This window comes from Nyctereutes procyonoides, unplaced genomic scaffold, assembly GCF_905146905.1.
Source record: "Nyctereutes procyonoides isolate TBG_1078 unplaced genomic scaffold, NYPRO_anot_genome, whole genome shotgun sequence".
NCBI classification, from domain to species: Eukaryota; Metazoa; Chordata; class Mammalia; order Carnivora; family Canidae; genus Nyctereutes; species Nyctereutes procyonoides.
The window spans coordinates 20925007-20943249 of NW_026575147.1; the positions used below are offsets into that span (position 1 = coordinate 20925007).

The 18243-nt window shown below is 45.6% G+C and overlaps 1 protein-coding gene across 2 annotated transcripts; it reads right to left on the minus strand.

Moving 5' to 3' along the window:
* Positions 1-393: 393 nt before the first annotated feature.
* TDRKH (tudor and KH domain containing) lies at positions 394-15820 on the minus strand. 2 transcript variants are annotated; one of them, XM_055312726.1, is made up of 13 exons: positions 7996-8144; positions 7188-7294; positions 6405-6594; positions 5127-5266; positions 4705-5029; positions 3303-3463; positions 2936-3108; positions 2652-2716; positions 2236-2387; positions 1901-2002; positions 1533-1629; positions 1262-1349; positions 394-1082 (listed from the first exon to the last, which is right to left on the minus strand). In XM_055312726.1, the coding sequence occupies exons 1-12, from the start codon at positions 8117-8119 to the stop codon at positions 1297-1299; spliced, it is 1689 nt and encodes a 562-aa protein (XP_055168701.1). In that variant the 5' UTR covers positions 8120-8144; the 3' UTR covers positions 394-1082; positions 1262-1296. The 2 variants fall into 2 exon arrangements, with proteins under 2 accessions (XP_055168701.1, XP_055168702.1); XM_055312727.1 differs by lacking the exon at positions 394-1082 and adding an exon at positions 15804-15820 and having other exon boundaries at positions 1159-1349.
* Positions 15821-18243: the final 2423 nt, after the last annotated feature.

The window sequence follows — 18243 nt, forward strand, 5'->3', positions numbered from 1 at the left end:
AATACACATATGTGGGTGGGGGTGGGGTGTAGTGTCATGGTGGTGGTGGAGGGGCAGATGGAGAGAATCTCAAGCAGAATTCCAGCTGAGCCTGATCTCACAACCCTGAGATCATGAGCTGAGCTGAAATCAAGAGTCTAATACTTAACCGACTGAGCCAACCCAGGCACCCCAATGGGTTATTTAGATAACCTAAACCTAAATTGGTCTGGTTCTTAGTGAATGGTTAATTCTGAAGCAACTTAGGGAAAGGATAGGATCTGTGCATGGAAGGGACACTTGTTTCAAAGATGGGCCATCCCTGTGAGGTGTGTGACAAATTCTACCAGGTTTATGTTCAGAGGATACCCACAGGCCTACCACCATCTTGATTCAACCAACATTTAGTTTTTGATAATTTTCTTGAGAACTTTATTCAGCAAAGAATCCCCCCAAATGATTCAAACAGCCATATAAGTTCTCTTTCACTCTATGGACGTGTGTGTACATATAGATACTACACTAGCACTTTAGAACATTTCCTGAGCCGCTCTCCCATTGTCTACTTATATTTTAACCAAAGTTTACAGGGAAATAGCTGGAGCAACTGTTTCAAAAAACCTATCTCCAATAACATATCAGCAGTTAAGGCCAGGAGGCAGTGTTTTCTTCCCATTTCCTGAGGCTTTTTAACATAGTCATGTTGATTTCTGCTTCTGCCTCCTGACAACTGCAGTCTGAATTCACCACTCAAAAACCTTTAAGTAACAGAGTCACCTGATGAGGTGAGTCAGAAGTCTGCAGAATCATCACTTCTGGCTGCTTCCCAGCCTCAGAAAGGACACAACCTTGCAGAAACATCAATGTCTGGCAGAGAACAGTGAGCCAGATGTTGAGCATCCTGGAAGCAAACTCTGGAAGAAGACATCCCCCTGTAGGGACATGTACTTATCCTCCTCTACCCCACACTTTTTCTGGTAGTCCAACAGAAGAGGATGCATTTGGTCCACAGTAAGCCAGATCACGTACGTAATAGAGGAAGGACTGCACATATCTCTTTATCATAGGCCCCTCTCTCCAGGCACCAAATCCTGTGCCAAGTCCTGCCAAAGACACAAACACACAGACACAAAAAGCTTGAAAGGGCTCAACCTGAGAGTGAAGCTGCAGGAAAGCAGTGGCAGAGTAGTGTTGAGACAGGCTAGGGAAGAGAATAAAGCAAGGCCCCTGTTGTCACTCTTGTACTTTCCTGTTGCTACAGACAGATGAGAGCTGCACTCACAGCAAAGCAGGCAGCAGAGGCGGCTGAAGCCAACTTCAGAGTAAGTAGTCATCTTCCAGGTTATCATCACCAGACATAGAGGCAGCTTCTGCTTAGAAAGAATGGAGGGGAAGTTAGGCACAGCCATGGAGACTCAGGGGAAAATGGGCTTCTTAGTGCTCAGTGATGACTTGGCTTAAGAGCCAACTTTTACCATCGTCCCTAGTTTGGAAAGACTCATTGAAAAACCGTAACTTCCAAAGATACTCTAGGGAGGAAATGCAGCTTGTACCTGATAAGCTGAGGCAAGACAGGGTATTTGCTATCTCTCCAGGGCTCTTCTTGGGCTCAGTGAGCATGCTGCCAAGAGAGACATCTGTTTCTGTGGCCTATAGGGATGAAGACGAGAAAAAGGAAGAATGCAGTGTTGGCTGGTGGGTAAGAAGAGGCCACCCTATCATTTTGCCCACAGGATCTGGTTAAGGCAGTTGAGTTTGGCTACCAAGAGAGACACAATGCTTCCATCGACCAACCTGTGTAACAACTCCTTAGGAAAGCTCTCCACAAAATGTCACGCCTAACTAGAAGCCCTCATGTCTCTCTGGGCACCAGGTCTGCCCCGAGGCAATGCCCTGCATGTAGTCACAATGGCTCACTCACCACATCGTGCAACATGTCTGGGACAGCTCTGGTTTCTTCCATGTCTTCGGGAAGCTCAACTGCATATCCTTTACGAACTAATTCTAACCCAATATCAAGTTTCTGAGAAGAAAAATGAAAAAGGAATGATGTTCTTTCTATAGGGAAGGGAATATCTGAAGAACTAAGGAGTTAGGATTGATACTTCAAAGACATTCCTTTAGTGGGGGAACAGTAAGCAGCAGGACCTTGTGAGGTAGGAGTAATATCAGATAATGGTTTCTGGGAAAGAAAAAGTGAATGAGACTATAAATATACTGAAGAGACAGTGAGCAACGAGTGGACCCCAGTCATACCTTCCCATTGCTGGTATCATATAAGTAAATCTTGGGCCAAGTTGAGATCCCAGTCTGGACATAGCTGGAGATCTTGGCCACCAGGGGCTTCCAGTCAGCACAGTGAGTCAGTCTGTCAAACTCATCCAAAGCTTCCTCTTCCCACTGTTCACCTGGCAAAAGATTGCAGGGATAACCTAAGAAGGGGTCCCTACTGACGGGGTGAGATTATACCCTAGAGAGAAATTGGAACCACCTCTTTCTACTCCAGAAGGCATGTATGTCTGCCTGCCAGGTTGCTGCTTTCTTCTGCTGGGGTGGAAAAGACACCTGAGCCCCCAGAACTCAAAAAGCCTGGGAATGTGAGAATTCCTTCCATGTACTGTATTAGTTATTCTATGTGGAGGCAAGGTCAATAGGCAATATGACCAATTTACCTGAAGGGGCGATCCGTGCCAGACTACACTCTATTGCTTGAAATGGAAGGCTTAGGAAGTCACTCCTAAAGTGAAAGAAACTGAAATTAGAATCCCAGTGCAGGAAGGATCTCTTATAGTCCTTGTTTCTGGAGATCACCAATTAACTCAGCTGGAGAAGATAATCATCTGCTCTCTGTATGTAGGTTCTCTTCCCAATCCCCCTAAGTGAGAAGTGCCTAGAGCACACCACCAGCTATGGCCAAGGCTGAGTTAACTGGGACTCCATCCTGGCCTCCACAGACCTGAGTGCTCGGAGGTCCTTCAGTGGGCAATCTCCATTATCTCCAAAGTCAACGAAGTAGAGGTCCAGGTTCCCATTCTCCAAGGTGCCAAGGACCCGAGCTCGATACCAGGAACCATTTGTAGGTAAAGGTGCTGCTACAATGTCTCCCACATGCACAGTCAAGTCTTCAGGCTGCACATGAGGATAAGGATCAAAATGGGGAGAGATAAGATGGGCAGGCTAAAAAAAAAAAAAAAAAAGATAAGCAGGAAGTATCAGAAGGAAGAAAGAACAAGTAGTTGCTTCCCAGGAAAAGAGAACATATCACAATGAAAAAGATAGGCCCCCTTTTCATCAAACCCAGCCCTGCCCCTATGGCAACTCACTAGACTATTCTCATAGTGCTGGGTCATCTCACTGACAAGCTTATCCAGCTGCAGGCTGCGGGAGCCAATGATTTGGATCCAGAAGTGGTTGGGATGTTCGGAGGCAGAGACGTAGACTTCCAGGAACTCATCGGCATGAAAACTGAAGTCAGGACTAGGGACTAAACACAGGGATAAACAAGCTAAGCTACAGAATCCTAAGCTGGTGACTATATCAGAAGCATCTCTGGTTGAAATGGGGCCTATCAGAGGTACAAACACCAAGTGGCTATTACCATTTAAAAAAACAATTGAGGGACAACTGGATGAAGCCTACAAGACTATCCTGAAGAAAGGTAGTAAGCTGAGCTGTGTACCTTTCTATGTAACAGAGTAGTAAGAGTTTACATTCCTAATCATCTGCCATGTATTCAAGTCAGACATCAATTATAATGAAGGTAAATCCTCCATATGCTAGCTGCAGCATGAACCAGTGGAAATAGGTGGGCCTGTTCCAGATCCATTCTATCACTAACTCATTATGTAACCCTGAACAAGTCTGCAAACCTCTTAGGGCCCCTGGTCTTCCCTGCCCATCCCAGAACCTATGCACAGAAGAGGATGCTCACAGTCTTTTTATTCTTCTTAATGGTGATGATTTTTAAAAGCACTAATGAGATAGGCCAAAACAAACCAACAAAACCCCACCAGGCTGAGTATTTTACTTATTTAATAAATCTGTGAAAGAATATCACATAAATTCAATTTTTAGATATATTACTCAGAGTAGTTTCCTGTGAACTAGCATATTTTTTTAAGATTTTTAAGTAATCTTTACACCCCACATGGAGCTTGAACTTACAACCGTGAGATCAAGAGTCACATGGGGCCCCATGAAGTAGCATATTTTTGTATCATTCTCAATCACTAGCTGGTTTGTGTTCAGAAAATTATTATTTATGTTTAGTACTAACCCTAGTTACTAAATATCATTAGTACTTATATTAAATACTATTAAACAGTAATGAATTAGTATTTATCCATACTAAATATTAACAGTATTTGGGATCCCTGGGTGACGCAGCTGTTTAGCGCCTGCCTTTGGCCCAGGGCGTGATCCTGGAGATCCGGGATCGAATCCCACGTCAGGCTTCCGGTGCATGGAGCCTGCTTCTCCCTCTGCCTATGTCTCTGCCTCTCTCCCTCTCTCTCTCTGTGACTATCATAAAATTAAAAAAAAACAGTATTTAATATGAATTATAAATAATAAATATTAATACTAATATATTACCACACAAAGGAACATCTGAAGAGACTTATATAAGTGCAGTCAAGAAAACAAATTACTGCTTCCTATTTTGGGTTATCCAAGCCAGTATTTCTATCTTCCATATAGCAAATGGGTTTCCATTTTGTTACATACTTTCAAACATGGACATCTCAGGACTGGTCTGGGCTCCAGATTTCTGAAAGTTGTCACCATTGGGTTTCTCCCAAGCACCTTCTGGCCCTACACCAGCCATGTCACCACCTCCTTTTTGGGGAGGAGCTCCCAGTGGCGTAGCTGGCTCTGGCTCTGTGCCAGTACCAGTGTTTTTCCACAAAGCTGGCTCTCCAGCTCCACCAGACTCGGTGACTTCCTCTCTTCTTACACTGATTGGCTGTTTGCGTGGGACTCTGGTTTCTGCAGAATGGGCAATTCTCTTCCGAAGTTCTTCATCTTCTGAAACTTTCTCCAGTATCAAATGCTGTAGTAAGAGAGAGCTCTGTGACCAGATATTTTCACCCAGGATGGAGTAAAAGGTTCTCATTCTTAGACACAATTCAGGCCTATTAGCTACTTGCCTTGGCTGCTGCCACTTCCTTCTGTGTTCCTGAGATTTTGATAAGTCTTGATAGTAGTAACGTCCCCTCTGATTCTTTGTCACAGGTAATTTTGGCTCCAGAGGCCTTACAGATAGAACGAATCGTCTCCCCACCTCTCCCTGCATTGAAAAGCACATAAACACTTGTGCTTCCCTCCTCACCAAACTACTAGAGGAATCACTATTTTGTATATACTGGGAGAGAAGAGTCACTTCCAAAGTGAACAGAATATAAGATACTGAATAGAAAGCAGAAGCTACTGCAATTCTTACTGTAAGAAGGGGACTAGGGCCTATCTGCTCTTTCTCTTTTACCTAAACTCTTGGCTAGTATAACTTCATGTCATTTCCACTTTTTGACCATTCAGCATACTTTACACCGGCACTTCATAAGATATCCTACACAGTATATGAAACATTGGACCAAGGACAGACATTTCTCTGTCTCTAGTAGCAGCATAAGGAATGTGCTTGGGGAAGGTGTAACAGGTTACTATCTTGACAGCTCTGGGGGGTGCCTGGTGGCTTAGATGGTTAAGGGTCTGGCTTTGGCTCAGGTTCTGATCCCAGGGTCCTGGGATGGAGTCCTGAGCCCTATGTTGGGCTTCCTGCTTAGTGGAGAGTCTGTTTCTCCCTCTGGCCCTCCCCGTTTGTGCTCTCTCTCAAATAAATAAATACAATCTTAAAAGAAAATGAAGAATCTGGGATAAAACGAGCAGGCTTAGCTTCCCTTTAAGTATCTATTATGAGGTAAATACATTTACCTGAACCCTTCTGGAACCTATTTGTAAGGTTCAGATCATATACCTTCCCGAGGTAATGGGTTTTGCTTTACTACTGGTTCTTTTTTTTTTTTTTTTTTTTTTTTTTTTTTTTTTTTAAAAAGGTTTTCTTTTTTTTTTTTATTTTATTATTTATGATAGTCACACAGAATGAGAGAGAGAGGCAGAGACACAGGCAGAGGGAGAAGCAGGCTCCATGCACCAGGAGCCCGACGCGGGACTCGATCCCGGGTCTCCAGGATCGCGCCCCGGGCCAAAGGCAGGCGCCAAACCGCTGCGCCACCCAGGGATCCCTTTACTACTGGTTCTATAAAAAAGTAAAGCTCTGGTCTCAATGTCTCCCCAGCACCACCACCAAACGCCCCCACCCCCCACAAGGTGAAGGGAAGTAGGCCAGGAAAAATCCTTGGGAAGATGTGAAAGACAGACAAAGGTGAAGAAAAAAGTTAAAAGCAGAGGAAGCTGTCCAGTGGTACCTATGATCCTGCCCACGGATCTCTGGGGAACTGAGAGCTGCTCAGACACTGGGGTATTCTCTGTCAGGATCTGATGGATGGCTGCTTTGGCCTTGCACACCTGAACAGGAAACCCACTGATAAGCAGCACCCGCTCATCACCTACATCCTCTGTGTCCACATCAATCCGAGCACCTGTCTGTTTCCGTAGCTGCAGAGAAAAGGATACATGGCTGTACGCTCTGGAAACAGCTCGTCAGCTAGGTATACTCTCAACGTAACCCTGGAGGTAGATGGAACTGGACAGTAATTAGCTAAATCAGGATGCTATAAGCAGTCCTCAATTACCTGTACTTATGAAAGGCTATTAATGACAAAGGTAACCTCAAATAGCAGTTAATTCAAAAACAGTTTCTCTTTGTGTTTCCAACCCTCTTTCCCCCTAATTTTATTTGGATTAGAGAATCAAATATTTTGTTTTCTTGACATTTCAAATGAACAAAAGAAAAATTCAGCAGCAATTCAACATTTACTAACAATAAGGGCTCATTAATTCCATAATAGAAAAGAATGGTTCAAGCTATACCAAGCTGAGAATCATACAATCAAAAATCCCCATTTCTAACTGAGTCCTTCATTTTCTAGGGAGTAGGACTCCTCTCTAGAAGGCAAAGAGCATAGTTAGCTAAAAGTTCTGTATTTTTTCTTTTAAAAACATACATAGTGTGAGTGGAGGCAGAGGAGGGAAGCAAGATTAAGCAGAATCAATCCCTGGGAAAGCCAACTGCCTGCTTGCACACTTACCTGTTTAATATTGGTTCCTTGCCGGCCAATGATGAGCTTCACAGCCTCCTGGGGAACTCGCATCTCTATTTCGATGTCGTCCTCCCCAACAAATGTCAACCGCTCTTCTGCACAGATCATGGCTCAGATCAGACTTAGCATCCAAAGTACCCCAGCCCTCCCCTGAAGCTAGCTGTCAAGAAGAATGATCCAGGAGATAGACCAAAGATCTCAACCATAATGACAAGGAGAAGCAGCATCTGAGTAGGAACTGGAGAGTCACAGAAGACCGGAAGATGGGCACTGTCTCTGGAATACTATCTCAGATGCTAAAATGTGGAAAGCATTTGGACCTGCAAGGAAAGGGTGCTGGATTCTGGGTAAACTGTATCTCCCAGGAGAGGACTCCTAGAGAAGAATGAAGGCTAAAAGGAGTCCACTGGGCTCAGAACTTCCATTTGTACCTAAATCCTTTCTCTAGGTCCAGCCTGTGGGGAAATGTGACCCTATGATTACCCTTGTAACAACTAAATACAGGGAGTGTATAAAAAGGAGAAGTATAGACGCTTACAAAAAAGACCAAAAAAGAACCCACTGTAGTGCTGCTGTTGAAGGGAACAAATAGAATTATAAAATGAGCTTATCAATTCAGACTAGCTGCACATTAAAAACAAAGAAAAGAAGAAACTAGTTTCAAAGATCCCTCACAGAAAGCCAATTACATCCCAACAGACATATCCAGTCCACCAAGGAAAACTTCCATTTCAATTTAACAAGGCCAGAGCACAGTTTGAACATTTCCATATGTACAGCTGGGGGGTTCACATACCTCTGCTTTCCCTGTATCTGCGGTATAGGATATAGGCAACCGTTGCGCTGGCTGGGATCCCAAGGCCCAGTGCTATTTTCTGAATAGTGGACAAACTTGTCCAAGAAGTTCGTTCAGTGGACATTTTCTGCTGTATTCAGACTTACATCCTGAAATAAGTAAATGACGGAAAAGAAGCTTTCATCCTATGTCTTTATGATTGGCAGAGAGGCATGGGAACATATTACAGCATTATTAAAAAGAATACTACTTGGGATCCCTGGGTGGCGCAGCGGTTTGGCGCCTGCCTTTGGCCCAGGGCGCGATTCTGGAGACCCCGGAACAAATCCCACATCGGGCTCCCGGTGCATGGAGCCTGCTTCTCCCTCTGCCTATGTCTCTGCCTCTTTCTCTCTCTGTGTGTGACTATCATAAAAAAATAAATAAAAATTAAAAAAAAAGAATACTACTGTCTACCTTTCCAAAACAAGAGCTTGAGCCATCTCAAAATCTTTTTTTCTTCTTCTAAAACCTACTTCATGTAAAAGGTCTGAGGGTATTTTTAAAAAGTTACCAAGGGACATATACAATTAGAGGCATACTTCATTCCCTCCCCCTCCCAAAGAAAAGCATACATTGACCACAATTTTATAAGATGAAGGAACAAAAAAATTATTAAATGAATCAAACACTATAAAAATAAGCCTTCAGATTTCACATCAGACTACTTAAAATCCCTTATCTGTGCCCTTCCATGCCTCTAGGCCTTTCCAGAAGCTGTAGTCTCTGCAAGGAGTGGCTTTTCAGGTCCAGTTTCAGGTTCTGCTCCTTCTATGTTTTTTCTTTTATCTATACTCCTGATTTCTATTTATTTCTCAGCTAACACTGAAAGGATGTCTGCCCTGCTCCTTCACCAAAACTACAACTTCCCAGATAGTCAACCTAGATGGCATGTATAAGCCCTACCTAATCTCACCTCTGGGGCCTTTCTCTTGGTTTCTCCTCCTCTTTCCCTGGAAGCGTTTTTACAGCCTTGTGCTTGTCTTCCCATGGCCTCTCTCCACTGCTACTGCCACTCTGCGGTCCATGGCAATTTCATGTACACCTGCAGCTTCAATGAATACCTAGATGCTAACATCCAACATCAACTGTGCTGGATTCAGCTCATCAGATCTCATTTGGACCACTGCAATGGCCTCGTTATTCTTAGACTGATACTGTACCTTCATTTTGCTGCCAAGCTAATCTTAACATCACTAGATTTTTTTTTAATCACTAGATTTTCTTATCTCATAACTTCTCTCACCCTTCCAGACAATTCATACTATTTCTTCTCAAGCCTCTAGCACTTCCTCCATCCTCACTCTCGTCTGGTATCTTCCTTATTTCCTATGCCACTGAGAAAGTACAGCATTCTGAGAAAATATTAACTCAGTTCTACCACACTTACCCACCTACCCCTATCTATGATCAAATCTTTCTGTGGCCATGGATGAACTGTCTCTACTCCTGGCACTGAAGGCTCTCATAAAAGTGTTGTTGCTCTCCTTCCTTCTCATGCATTGTTGATGTTTTCCTCTTTACTGGATCTCTTTCAGCAAACATGCCACTGTTTCTTATTTCTTAAAGAAAATCCTCTCTTGATTCCACTTATTCCTCCAAACACTTCTCATTTCTTCCCTTCCTTTTATAGGAAAACTCACAAGTGCCAATACTCTTGTGCTCAATTTCTCTTGAATCCACTCCCACTGCTCTTGCCAAGGTCTCCAGGGACATCACAATGACCAATTCTCTGTCTTCACTCTACCTGCCCTCGCCCCTGTATCTGGCACAACTGAGGACTCCCCCCTGCTCTGACTCTTTCTTCACTTGGCTTCCACAATAGCACCCTTCTGGTTTTCCTTCTCCCTTTCTGGGTGCTCCATTGGTCAGTTTTCTTCTCCTGCTTGTAACCTCTAAACACTGCAACACCCCAGAGCTCTGTCCTATGCCCTCTTGTGGGTTCTACCTCACTTCCTTAGTGATCTCACCAAGTTTCTATTTTTTTTTAATTTTTATTAATTTATGATAGTCACACACAGAGAGAGAGAGAGAGAGAGAGAGAGGCAGAGACACAGGCAGAGGGAGAAGCAGGCTCCATGCACCGGGAGCCCGACGTGGGACTCGATCCTGGGTCTCCACGATCGCGCCCTGGGCCAAAGGCAGGCGCCAAACCGCTGCACCACCCAGGGATCCCTCTCACCAAGTTTCATTCACAGCTTGGCTTTAAATCCCATCTGTATAATGGTAACTCCCAAATTCATAGATCCAGGTAGGACCATTCTCCTGAACTTCAGGTTTGTATACCAACTGCCTATGAGACGTCTCCATTGGATATCTAATAGGCATCTCAAACTTAACAGGTACAACACTGAGCTCCTGATCTTACCCTCTGCCTGTGGTCTTGGCTGACTTAGTAAAGACAAGTCCATTCTTTTACTCTCTCAGGTTAAAAATTTTATTCATCTTCTCTCTCAAATAGCACCGTTAGCCTGTCAGCAAATCCTGTTTATTGTACCTTCAGATTTTCCAGAATCTGACCACATTTTGCCTCTCCACTGCTAAGACCACCAATATTTCTTGTCTAGATTATTGCAATCCATTATATTCTGGTATTTGCCATTGTCCAGTTTATTCTCAACAGCTGATGTCAATAACATTATTCATCCACTCAAAGCCTCCCAGTGGTTTTCAATCTCACTATATGATTATAAGCCAGAGCTGTCATAATGACCTGTGATGTCTTCGTTTTGATTGTATTTCCAATAGAATGTACACTCCACAGAGCAGGAATTTTTTGTTTTGTTCATCAGTGCTTAGCACACAGTAGCTAGTCAATAAATATTTGTTGAATGAATAAGCTTCAGCAACTCTGTTGTCTACATAAAAACTCTTTAATGGCATGAAAACTTCTTTATAATCTGATCTCTGCCTATGACTTTCACAACCTTATACTCTTAATTCCACTGCTACCAGGGGGACAGGACATGCTCTATGTGCCTGTGTGTCCCTACTCTGACCTTGTGTCATTTCTTTCTGGTTATACACCTTAGCCCATCTGGTCTCTCTGGCAAAACCCTACTCCTTCCTCACGTCTCAGTTTTACTACTACACTTTTGAGGCCTGTGGGATTTCCCCTAGCTGACTTAGGGTAGGTTTCTCCTTAGCTCATGCTGCCCTTATGATACTTCCATGATAGCACTTGTTCACACTGCATGCAACTGTGTGTATCTGTTATGCCTATGTCCTCTAGACTGGCTTCAAGCAAGCTAGGTCAAGCACATTTATGAAGCACTTGCATGTGTTAGATGTTATTGTGGCACTAAGGATGAAAAAGATGAAAAGATAAATGTGCTGAGTAGCTACTATGCCACCAGGCACTTTACTTCCATTAACTTAATCGTTATGCAATTCTGTAAGGTAGGAAATGTCAACTCCGGTTTTACAAAGGAATATATATGCTTAGAGAGGTTACCCAGCTTCTTACCCAGGGTCTGGGTTATTATTTGGTTATTAAAAACCTAACAAAGTGACTTTAGAAGCCCCCCCCCCTTTCTTTTACACAGACTCAGCAGAATAGTACTTGGTGTCTTTATTCAGGAAATTCAAGATTAATAAACACTAGTGGAGGGATGCCTGAGTGGCTCAGTGGTTGGGCGTCTGCCTTTGACTCAGGGCGTGATCCCAAAATTTCAGGATCGAGTCCCACATCAGGCTCCTTGCATGGAGCCTGTTTCTCCCTCTGACTAGGTCTCTGCCTCTGTCTCTCATGAATAAATAAATATTAAAAGAAATAAACACTAATGTAAAACACTTAGGTGGTAAAAAACTAAAGACAGCGTCTATTTCTTATAGAACAGTAGAACAAAACAGTGTGGCTTTTAATGAAACTTGCTTTAAAATGAGGAAATATGGGATGTCTGGCTAAGCGGTTGGGCATCTGCCTTCAGCTCAGGGTGGGATGGAGTCCCACATCAGGCTCCTGCAGGGAGCCTGCTTCTCCCTCTGCCTGTGACTCTGCCTCTCTGTCTCTCACGAATAAATACCTTTAAAAATAAGAAAATATAATTTTATGCTATGATTTCCCTCCAGGTACACAAATTCAACCCAGATGATTATGATATCCAAGAAATTGTTTTTTAAGATTTTATTTATTCATGAGAGACAGAGACGGGGGGGTGGGGTGGCAGAGACACAGGCAGAGGGAGAAGCAGGGGCTCCATGCAGGGAGCCCGAGGTGGGACTCAATTCCGGGTCTCCAGGATCAGGCCCTGGGCTGAAGGTGGAGCTAAACCGCTGAGCCACCAGGCTGCCCATTTTTTTTACCTTTAAAAAAAACTGGTTGTATTCCAGGAAGGCTAAAAACATACTCATTAATACAGGACCTATTCAGGAATAAAACTTTGACTCTAAATGTGATAGAAACTCCAGAAGTTTGCCTATGTTTTTAGCCAATAGCTTTAAACATATTTCATTCATTCTCTTGCTCACTCAGGCCTGGAACAGAAAAAAATACTCTTTTTCAAGTGTCTTGTTATTTCCGTCAATTCATTACTCAGTAAGAAGATCCAATATATACAGTATATATCCCTTTTGGAGATATAGTATAGACATGGAGGAATATGGTTGCTTTTTTTCCTTTTTTGGTAGGTAGAAAGGAAAGAATGGAGTTTAATGGGTGTTTGAGTTATGAGGTTCCTTTCTTACCTGGATTAAAAAAAGAATCAGCTTCTCGCTTTTCCTCACCTTTATTTTTTAAAAAATTTCCCCCTCACCTTTAAATAAAACCTTTCACTGCTCTCTGTGCAAGTTTGGGTGGTATCACTTTTGCATATACCAAAGGAAACAAGCTCTGTTTCATAAAGATTTTTGCTTAAATTCTTGAATTTTTTGAACCTCAGACTATTTTCTTATATTAAGAGATGGTTTATTTGGAGTATCTAAAAAAGTTCACTTCTTTTACCTAGTGGTTACTTCATATATTTTCTCATATGGTCTCTGAAGTGCAAAGCTTGTCTTCACTATTATAGTGCCTCATTTACATGGCGCTAGTTCTTTGTTACCAGCTGCACATACTGGGAACACAAGTAGGAATAAGAATTCTTGCCCTGAAATACAGTCTAGGAGGAAAAATGACCACCAAAACAAATAATTAGAGGCAGTGCAGAGACAATATAAATTCTTGGCTAAAGTAACAGCTGAGTGGAACCGAAACTTAAAAGATTTCTTAGATGGCACAGAATTGAAACCACCTTGTTAAAATACAAATCATTTTTCTGCATTCAAACCAATAAATACTGAGTATTCAATGTGTGGTTGGCTCTGGGGCATACAACAGTTCAGAAAGACTTGGTAGCTGCCTTCAGTCATGGGGTTTCCTATCCAGCAGGGAAGGTCTTACTTGATAGGCAAGAGTCTGTAGGCATTAAAGATTTGGGGAAATAAATCTTGTGAACAGAGCAGTAACTTAATCAGCACTCTAATGGTGTTTCCCTTTTAACATCACCTTTCTGGCCACAGTTTATGCCTAAGAAATCATAGAGTTTTAGAATCGGAAGGACCAAAGAAATGATCTGATTCTACTAATAATGTTCCAACTGGGGAAACTGAAGCCCAGTGAAATAAAGGGATTTCCCTAAGGTTATATAGTCAGTCACTTCTATACAATGCAGTACACAATGTGGTTTGAAGACCAGTCACAAAGGCACCTCTTTAAGGAGACTCAAAGAACTAATAGCATTTTCACCCCAGTTCAGAAACTATCAAGATCAAGGCAAAGAAAAAAAAAAAATCTAACATCTGATATTCCTCTGGCTCTGCTGCCACTCCCTCACCCCTCGCTTCCCCCCCCCCCCCCAATCCTGACCGTCTATGCTTGGTTGGGTTTCATTACCATGGGCTTCCATAGTACTCCAAACATCCTTTCACAACATATGTTGCTTGTGATTCTTAACCGCTGTGTCTATAGTGAGAATGAATTGAGGGCAGCAAGTGGGGGGGGGGGGGTAGGGAGACCAATTTAGAGGCTCGTTCAGGTGCCAATGATGGAGATGGCAAGGAGGAGAGTTTTAATAGGTAGACTACACAAGACCTAATCATTGATTCAAGGAGCCCCCTATCAGGTTTCTCATTTGAGCACTTGGTGTTTGAGACACAATATTAATGATTTGGTGGTGGAAGGAATGTGTGGTGGGAAGATGAAAGTCCACGACAAGGATAAATTAGGTAACTTCTATTTTAATTGAAACCTAAGTTTCACTCAACTCCTTTTCACATATTACAAATGAAGTTTATGTCGAGTTAGCTGAAGTCTCAAAGAATGAATATCTACTTGATTCATCAAGTAGGATTTTGCTATTATATGCATATTAGTTCGTTTGATTTCTCTTTAAAAATAAGTGGGAAACAATACAATGGCACCAGGGATATAACTATAGTACTGAGTGCCAGCTTGTGTTTGATTTATTACTTCAAATTGAACGTGAAAAGGCTGGATTTAAGATCAGTTTCTAAAAAAAACAAACCAAAAACACCCAACAGTTTCTAAGGGAAGCTGAGTAAAGAGGAGACACGTGGATCATGTCAAGGTGAGACATACAGAGGATGCTTTTCAGAAGCCAATTTTGAAATTTCTTGACATTTACACAAAACAGTTGCTATCTAATAGGCATAAGGAAAGCTTACTTTTGTGTTACTTTAGAAACATCGTTGGGAGTCACCTCATCTTAAGAATTTAGTAAGCTCCACGGGGGCCAGGACCTCTCATCCCCTTATCTCCTAACAACCAGAACCTACAGAGTAGCTGGAACATGGTGACAGGCTTGTTGCCCTGAAGCAGCTTGCTCAGGTTTCTCATCCTTGCCACATTTATTCTTAACCAACGAGTGAAGAAAGCCAACCCATTTCACGTTGAGACTAAAGACGTGGCTTTGACAGCGGAGTCTTCAGCCCGAACCCGTGGGGGAGATCTGCGTGGTGAGAGGCGAGACTGGTCAACAAACCCCCGGTTTAAGGGGCCATCCTTTTAGAGGCACCGGAGGAAAAAACTGGAGAAAATGCGAGGCAAACTGCTCCACTGACGGCGGTTCTCGTCCCAAACCCAGCCCGTCCGAGCAGCCCCCCAGCTGGGGGCAAACACGCGGGCACCGGTCCGCGGGGGCCCGAGCAGTCCCCCGGGGCGGCTGGTAGCTCACGCCCGGCGCGCGGCGGCGGCGACGCCTCCTCCGCCGCCACCTCCCCGCCGCACGTTCCCACCTGCCCGCCGCCGGGGGCGCCCCCGCCCGGCCGCCCGCTCTCCCCAGCCTGTCCCCCGGCGCCTTTACCGCCCGTCCAGTCAGCCGCCGCGCTCCTCGGCCCTCGGCCCTCGCCCCGGAGCCCCTCGCCCCGGGCCCCGCCATTACCGCTCCTCCAGTCAGCTGCCGCGCGCCGCCGCGCTCTGCCGCGCTCCTCGCACCCAGCCCCGCGCCCCGCCGGCCGCCGCCTCCCTCCTCGCGCCCCGCCCGCCACGCTTCAGCCCCCTCTTCCCCGCCCCTGCAGCCCGTCCGCACCAATCAGCGCCAGGCTCGCGCGGCGACCAATCGCTGGCCCGCCGCGACCAATCGTTCCGCGGGCTGCCCCTGAGCGACGGGGCTGCGGCGCGCCGGCAGCCAATTACCCGGATGCGCCGGCCCGGGCGTTAGCCGGTCGGAGCCCGGGAGGTCAGCCGCTGTTCCCCCGCTGCACCTGCCGAGAGTTAAGCGGCCCGTTGGAGGCTCCACGGAGCGCCGTCAGCCCACCTCGGGGCCAATTACCTGGGAAGTTTGCACCTCCCTGTCGGGGGAAATCCGCGCCCCCGGGCGGGGACCGAGGTGCGAGGGAGGGCGTGGGACCGCGCGTGCGTGTCGCCGTTGGTGGGCCACGAGCGCCGTAGTGCACAGCCACCCCTCGCCACCGGCACCCAGGTACCTCGCGGGGAGCAGCCCTCGACGGGCGGCGCCCCGCCACTTGTCTCCTCGGTGCTCTGCTGCCGGGATCCGTCCTGGTCCGCGGCAGGCCCTGGGGACGCACGGAAGGGCCAGCGCCGGCTTGGTGGGCGCGGGGAGGCGGAGGGAGGAGCTGCGCGCGGGAGCGGGCACACGGCGAGGGCGGGGGGCTGGGGCGCCCGCGGCCGGGGGACCTCGGGCGGTGCGGGGTCGGCCGGGGGCGCGCCCTCCCCAGGCCGGAGGGGACCGGCGCGACGGCACAGCCGGGGCCGTTTCCGCGGAGGGCGGTAGAGGGTGGGCTGTGCCAGGCGGCGGCTCCCTTCGGAGGAGGGCATTGCAGCCGCCGTCCAGGACCCGGACTGGGACGCCGAGGACGGTTGGGCCTGTGACCGCCTCTGGGCGGCGGGAGCCTCCTCGCGAGCCAGAACCCCTCCGCGGCCGGGCGCACCCGGGGTTGTGGGGTGCGGCGCTCCCGGTCGCCGGGAGCTCTTTGCAGCAGTTCTGTCCCTGTGCCCGGCACACGGTGAGCTCTCCGTGGATGCTGAAGGGACGCCAGATTGTATCTTTGGTCAACTAGGGCGATCCATGCCTTTGGGCCTCAGGGTTTCGATTTGTATTAATTTTTAAAATGTGCATTTTGGGGATCCCTGGGTGGCGCAGCGGTTTGGCGCCTGCCTTTGGCCCAGGGCGCGATCCTGGAGACCCGGGGTCGAATCCCACGTCGGGCTCCCGGTGCATGGAGCCTGCTTCTCCCTCTGCCTGTGTCTCTGCCTCTCTCTCTCTCTCTCTGTGTGTGTGACTATCATTAAAAAAAAATTAAATGTGAATAAGTAATACACATTCTACAAAATTCATAGGCACAAAAGGTTATTACAGTGAATAAGGTCTCCCTTCCCTCAAGAGGCAACCAGTTTTATGAGATTCTTGTAAATTTTTCACAAAATATTCTGTAGCAAACATACCCATGTTATATGCATACATTATATGCATCTTATATATATATTTTTTACTCAGTTGATATTTTTTGCGATTTCCTTTTGTATAGCCTAGATACCTGACCATAGCAGCACGTGTATCTGCTTCGTAGTAAGTTTCACAGTAGCCTGAGGGTTAGATTAAGATATTTTTAAACAATCCTTTCATATTGCTACCCAAGTATATTTCATCTGGCTTTTGTATATTTGTATAATCTTTAGGGCTGTGAATACTAGGTCAAAGATTTATGTGCATTTTTTCATTAGGATAGATAGAATTTTGCAAATTCCCTCCCTCCGAAAGACTTCTCATTTTCATTCCATCAGCAATGAATGGAATTTGGAATGGAATGGAATACCAAATTTGAAAATTTGGTAAAGGTGTTATGTATTACCAAATTGCCTCCACAGAAGCTTTAAATTCTCTCATCAGCAATGTGTGAAAAGGACTTGCTTGATAACATACTTCTGCTTTTTGTTTTTTTAAGATTTTGTTTATTCATGAGAGAGAGAGAGAGAAGCAGAGACACAGGGAGAGGGAGAAGCAGGCTCCATGCAGGAAGCCTGACATGGGACTCGATCCTGGGTTTCCAGGATCACGCCCTGGGCAGAAGGCAGGCGCTAAACTGCTGAGCCACCCAGGGATTCTCCCATATTTCTTGTTAAGATTATTCCTTGGTATTTGAGTGCCTTGATTGCAATAGCCATTTTTACTTTCAAAAAGGTAAAGGAGTAGTTCAGACTCAAGGAAGAATGTCCATTGTTGCTGTAGAAAGCGCAGGCCTGCTTTATGGATCCATTACCTTCTAGCTCTAATAGGACGTGGTGGGCAAAAAGGATTACAAATTAATGGGCAGCCCGGATAGCTCAGTGGTTTAGTGCCGCCTTCATCCTGGGGTGTGATCCTGGAGACCCGGGATCAAATCCAACGTCGGGCTCACTGCATAGAGCCTGCTTCTCCCTCTGCCTGTGTCTCTGCCTCTCTGTCTCTCTCTCTCTCTTTCTCTGTGTGTTTCTCTCATAAATAAACAAAATCTTTTTTTTAAAAAAAGGATTACAAATTATTTTTTTTAATTTTATTTATTTATTCATGATAGTCACAGAGAGAGAGACAGAGAAGCAGAGACACAGACAGAGGGAGAAGCAGGCTCCATGCAGAGAGCCCGACGTGGGATTCGATCCCGGGTCTCCAGGATCACGCCCAGGGCCAAAGGCAGGCGCCAAACCGCTGCGCCACCCAGGGATCCCAGGATTACAAATTAACCACATGAGGAATTTCTTAATCAGAGCAGCAG

Coding starts and splice junctions, on each gene's coding strand:
- TDRKH (XM_055312726.1), bottom strand. CDS start 8,119: ATGTCCACTGAACGAACTTCTTGGACAAGTTTGTCCACTATTCAGAAA. Junction 6,595..7,187: donor AAGGAACCAATATTAAACAG/GTAAGTGTGCAA, acceptor TTTTCTCTGCAG/CTACGGAAACAGACAGGTGC. Junction 5,030..5,126: donor AGGAAGTGGCAGCAGCCAAG/GCAAGTAGCTAA, acceptor CTCTTACTACAG/CATTTGATACTGGAGAAAGT.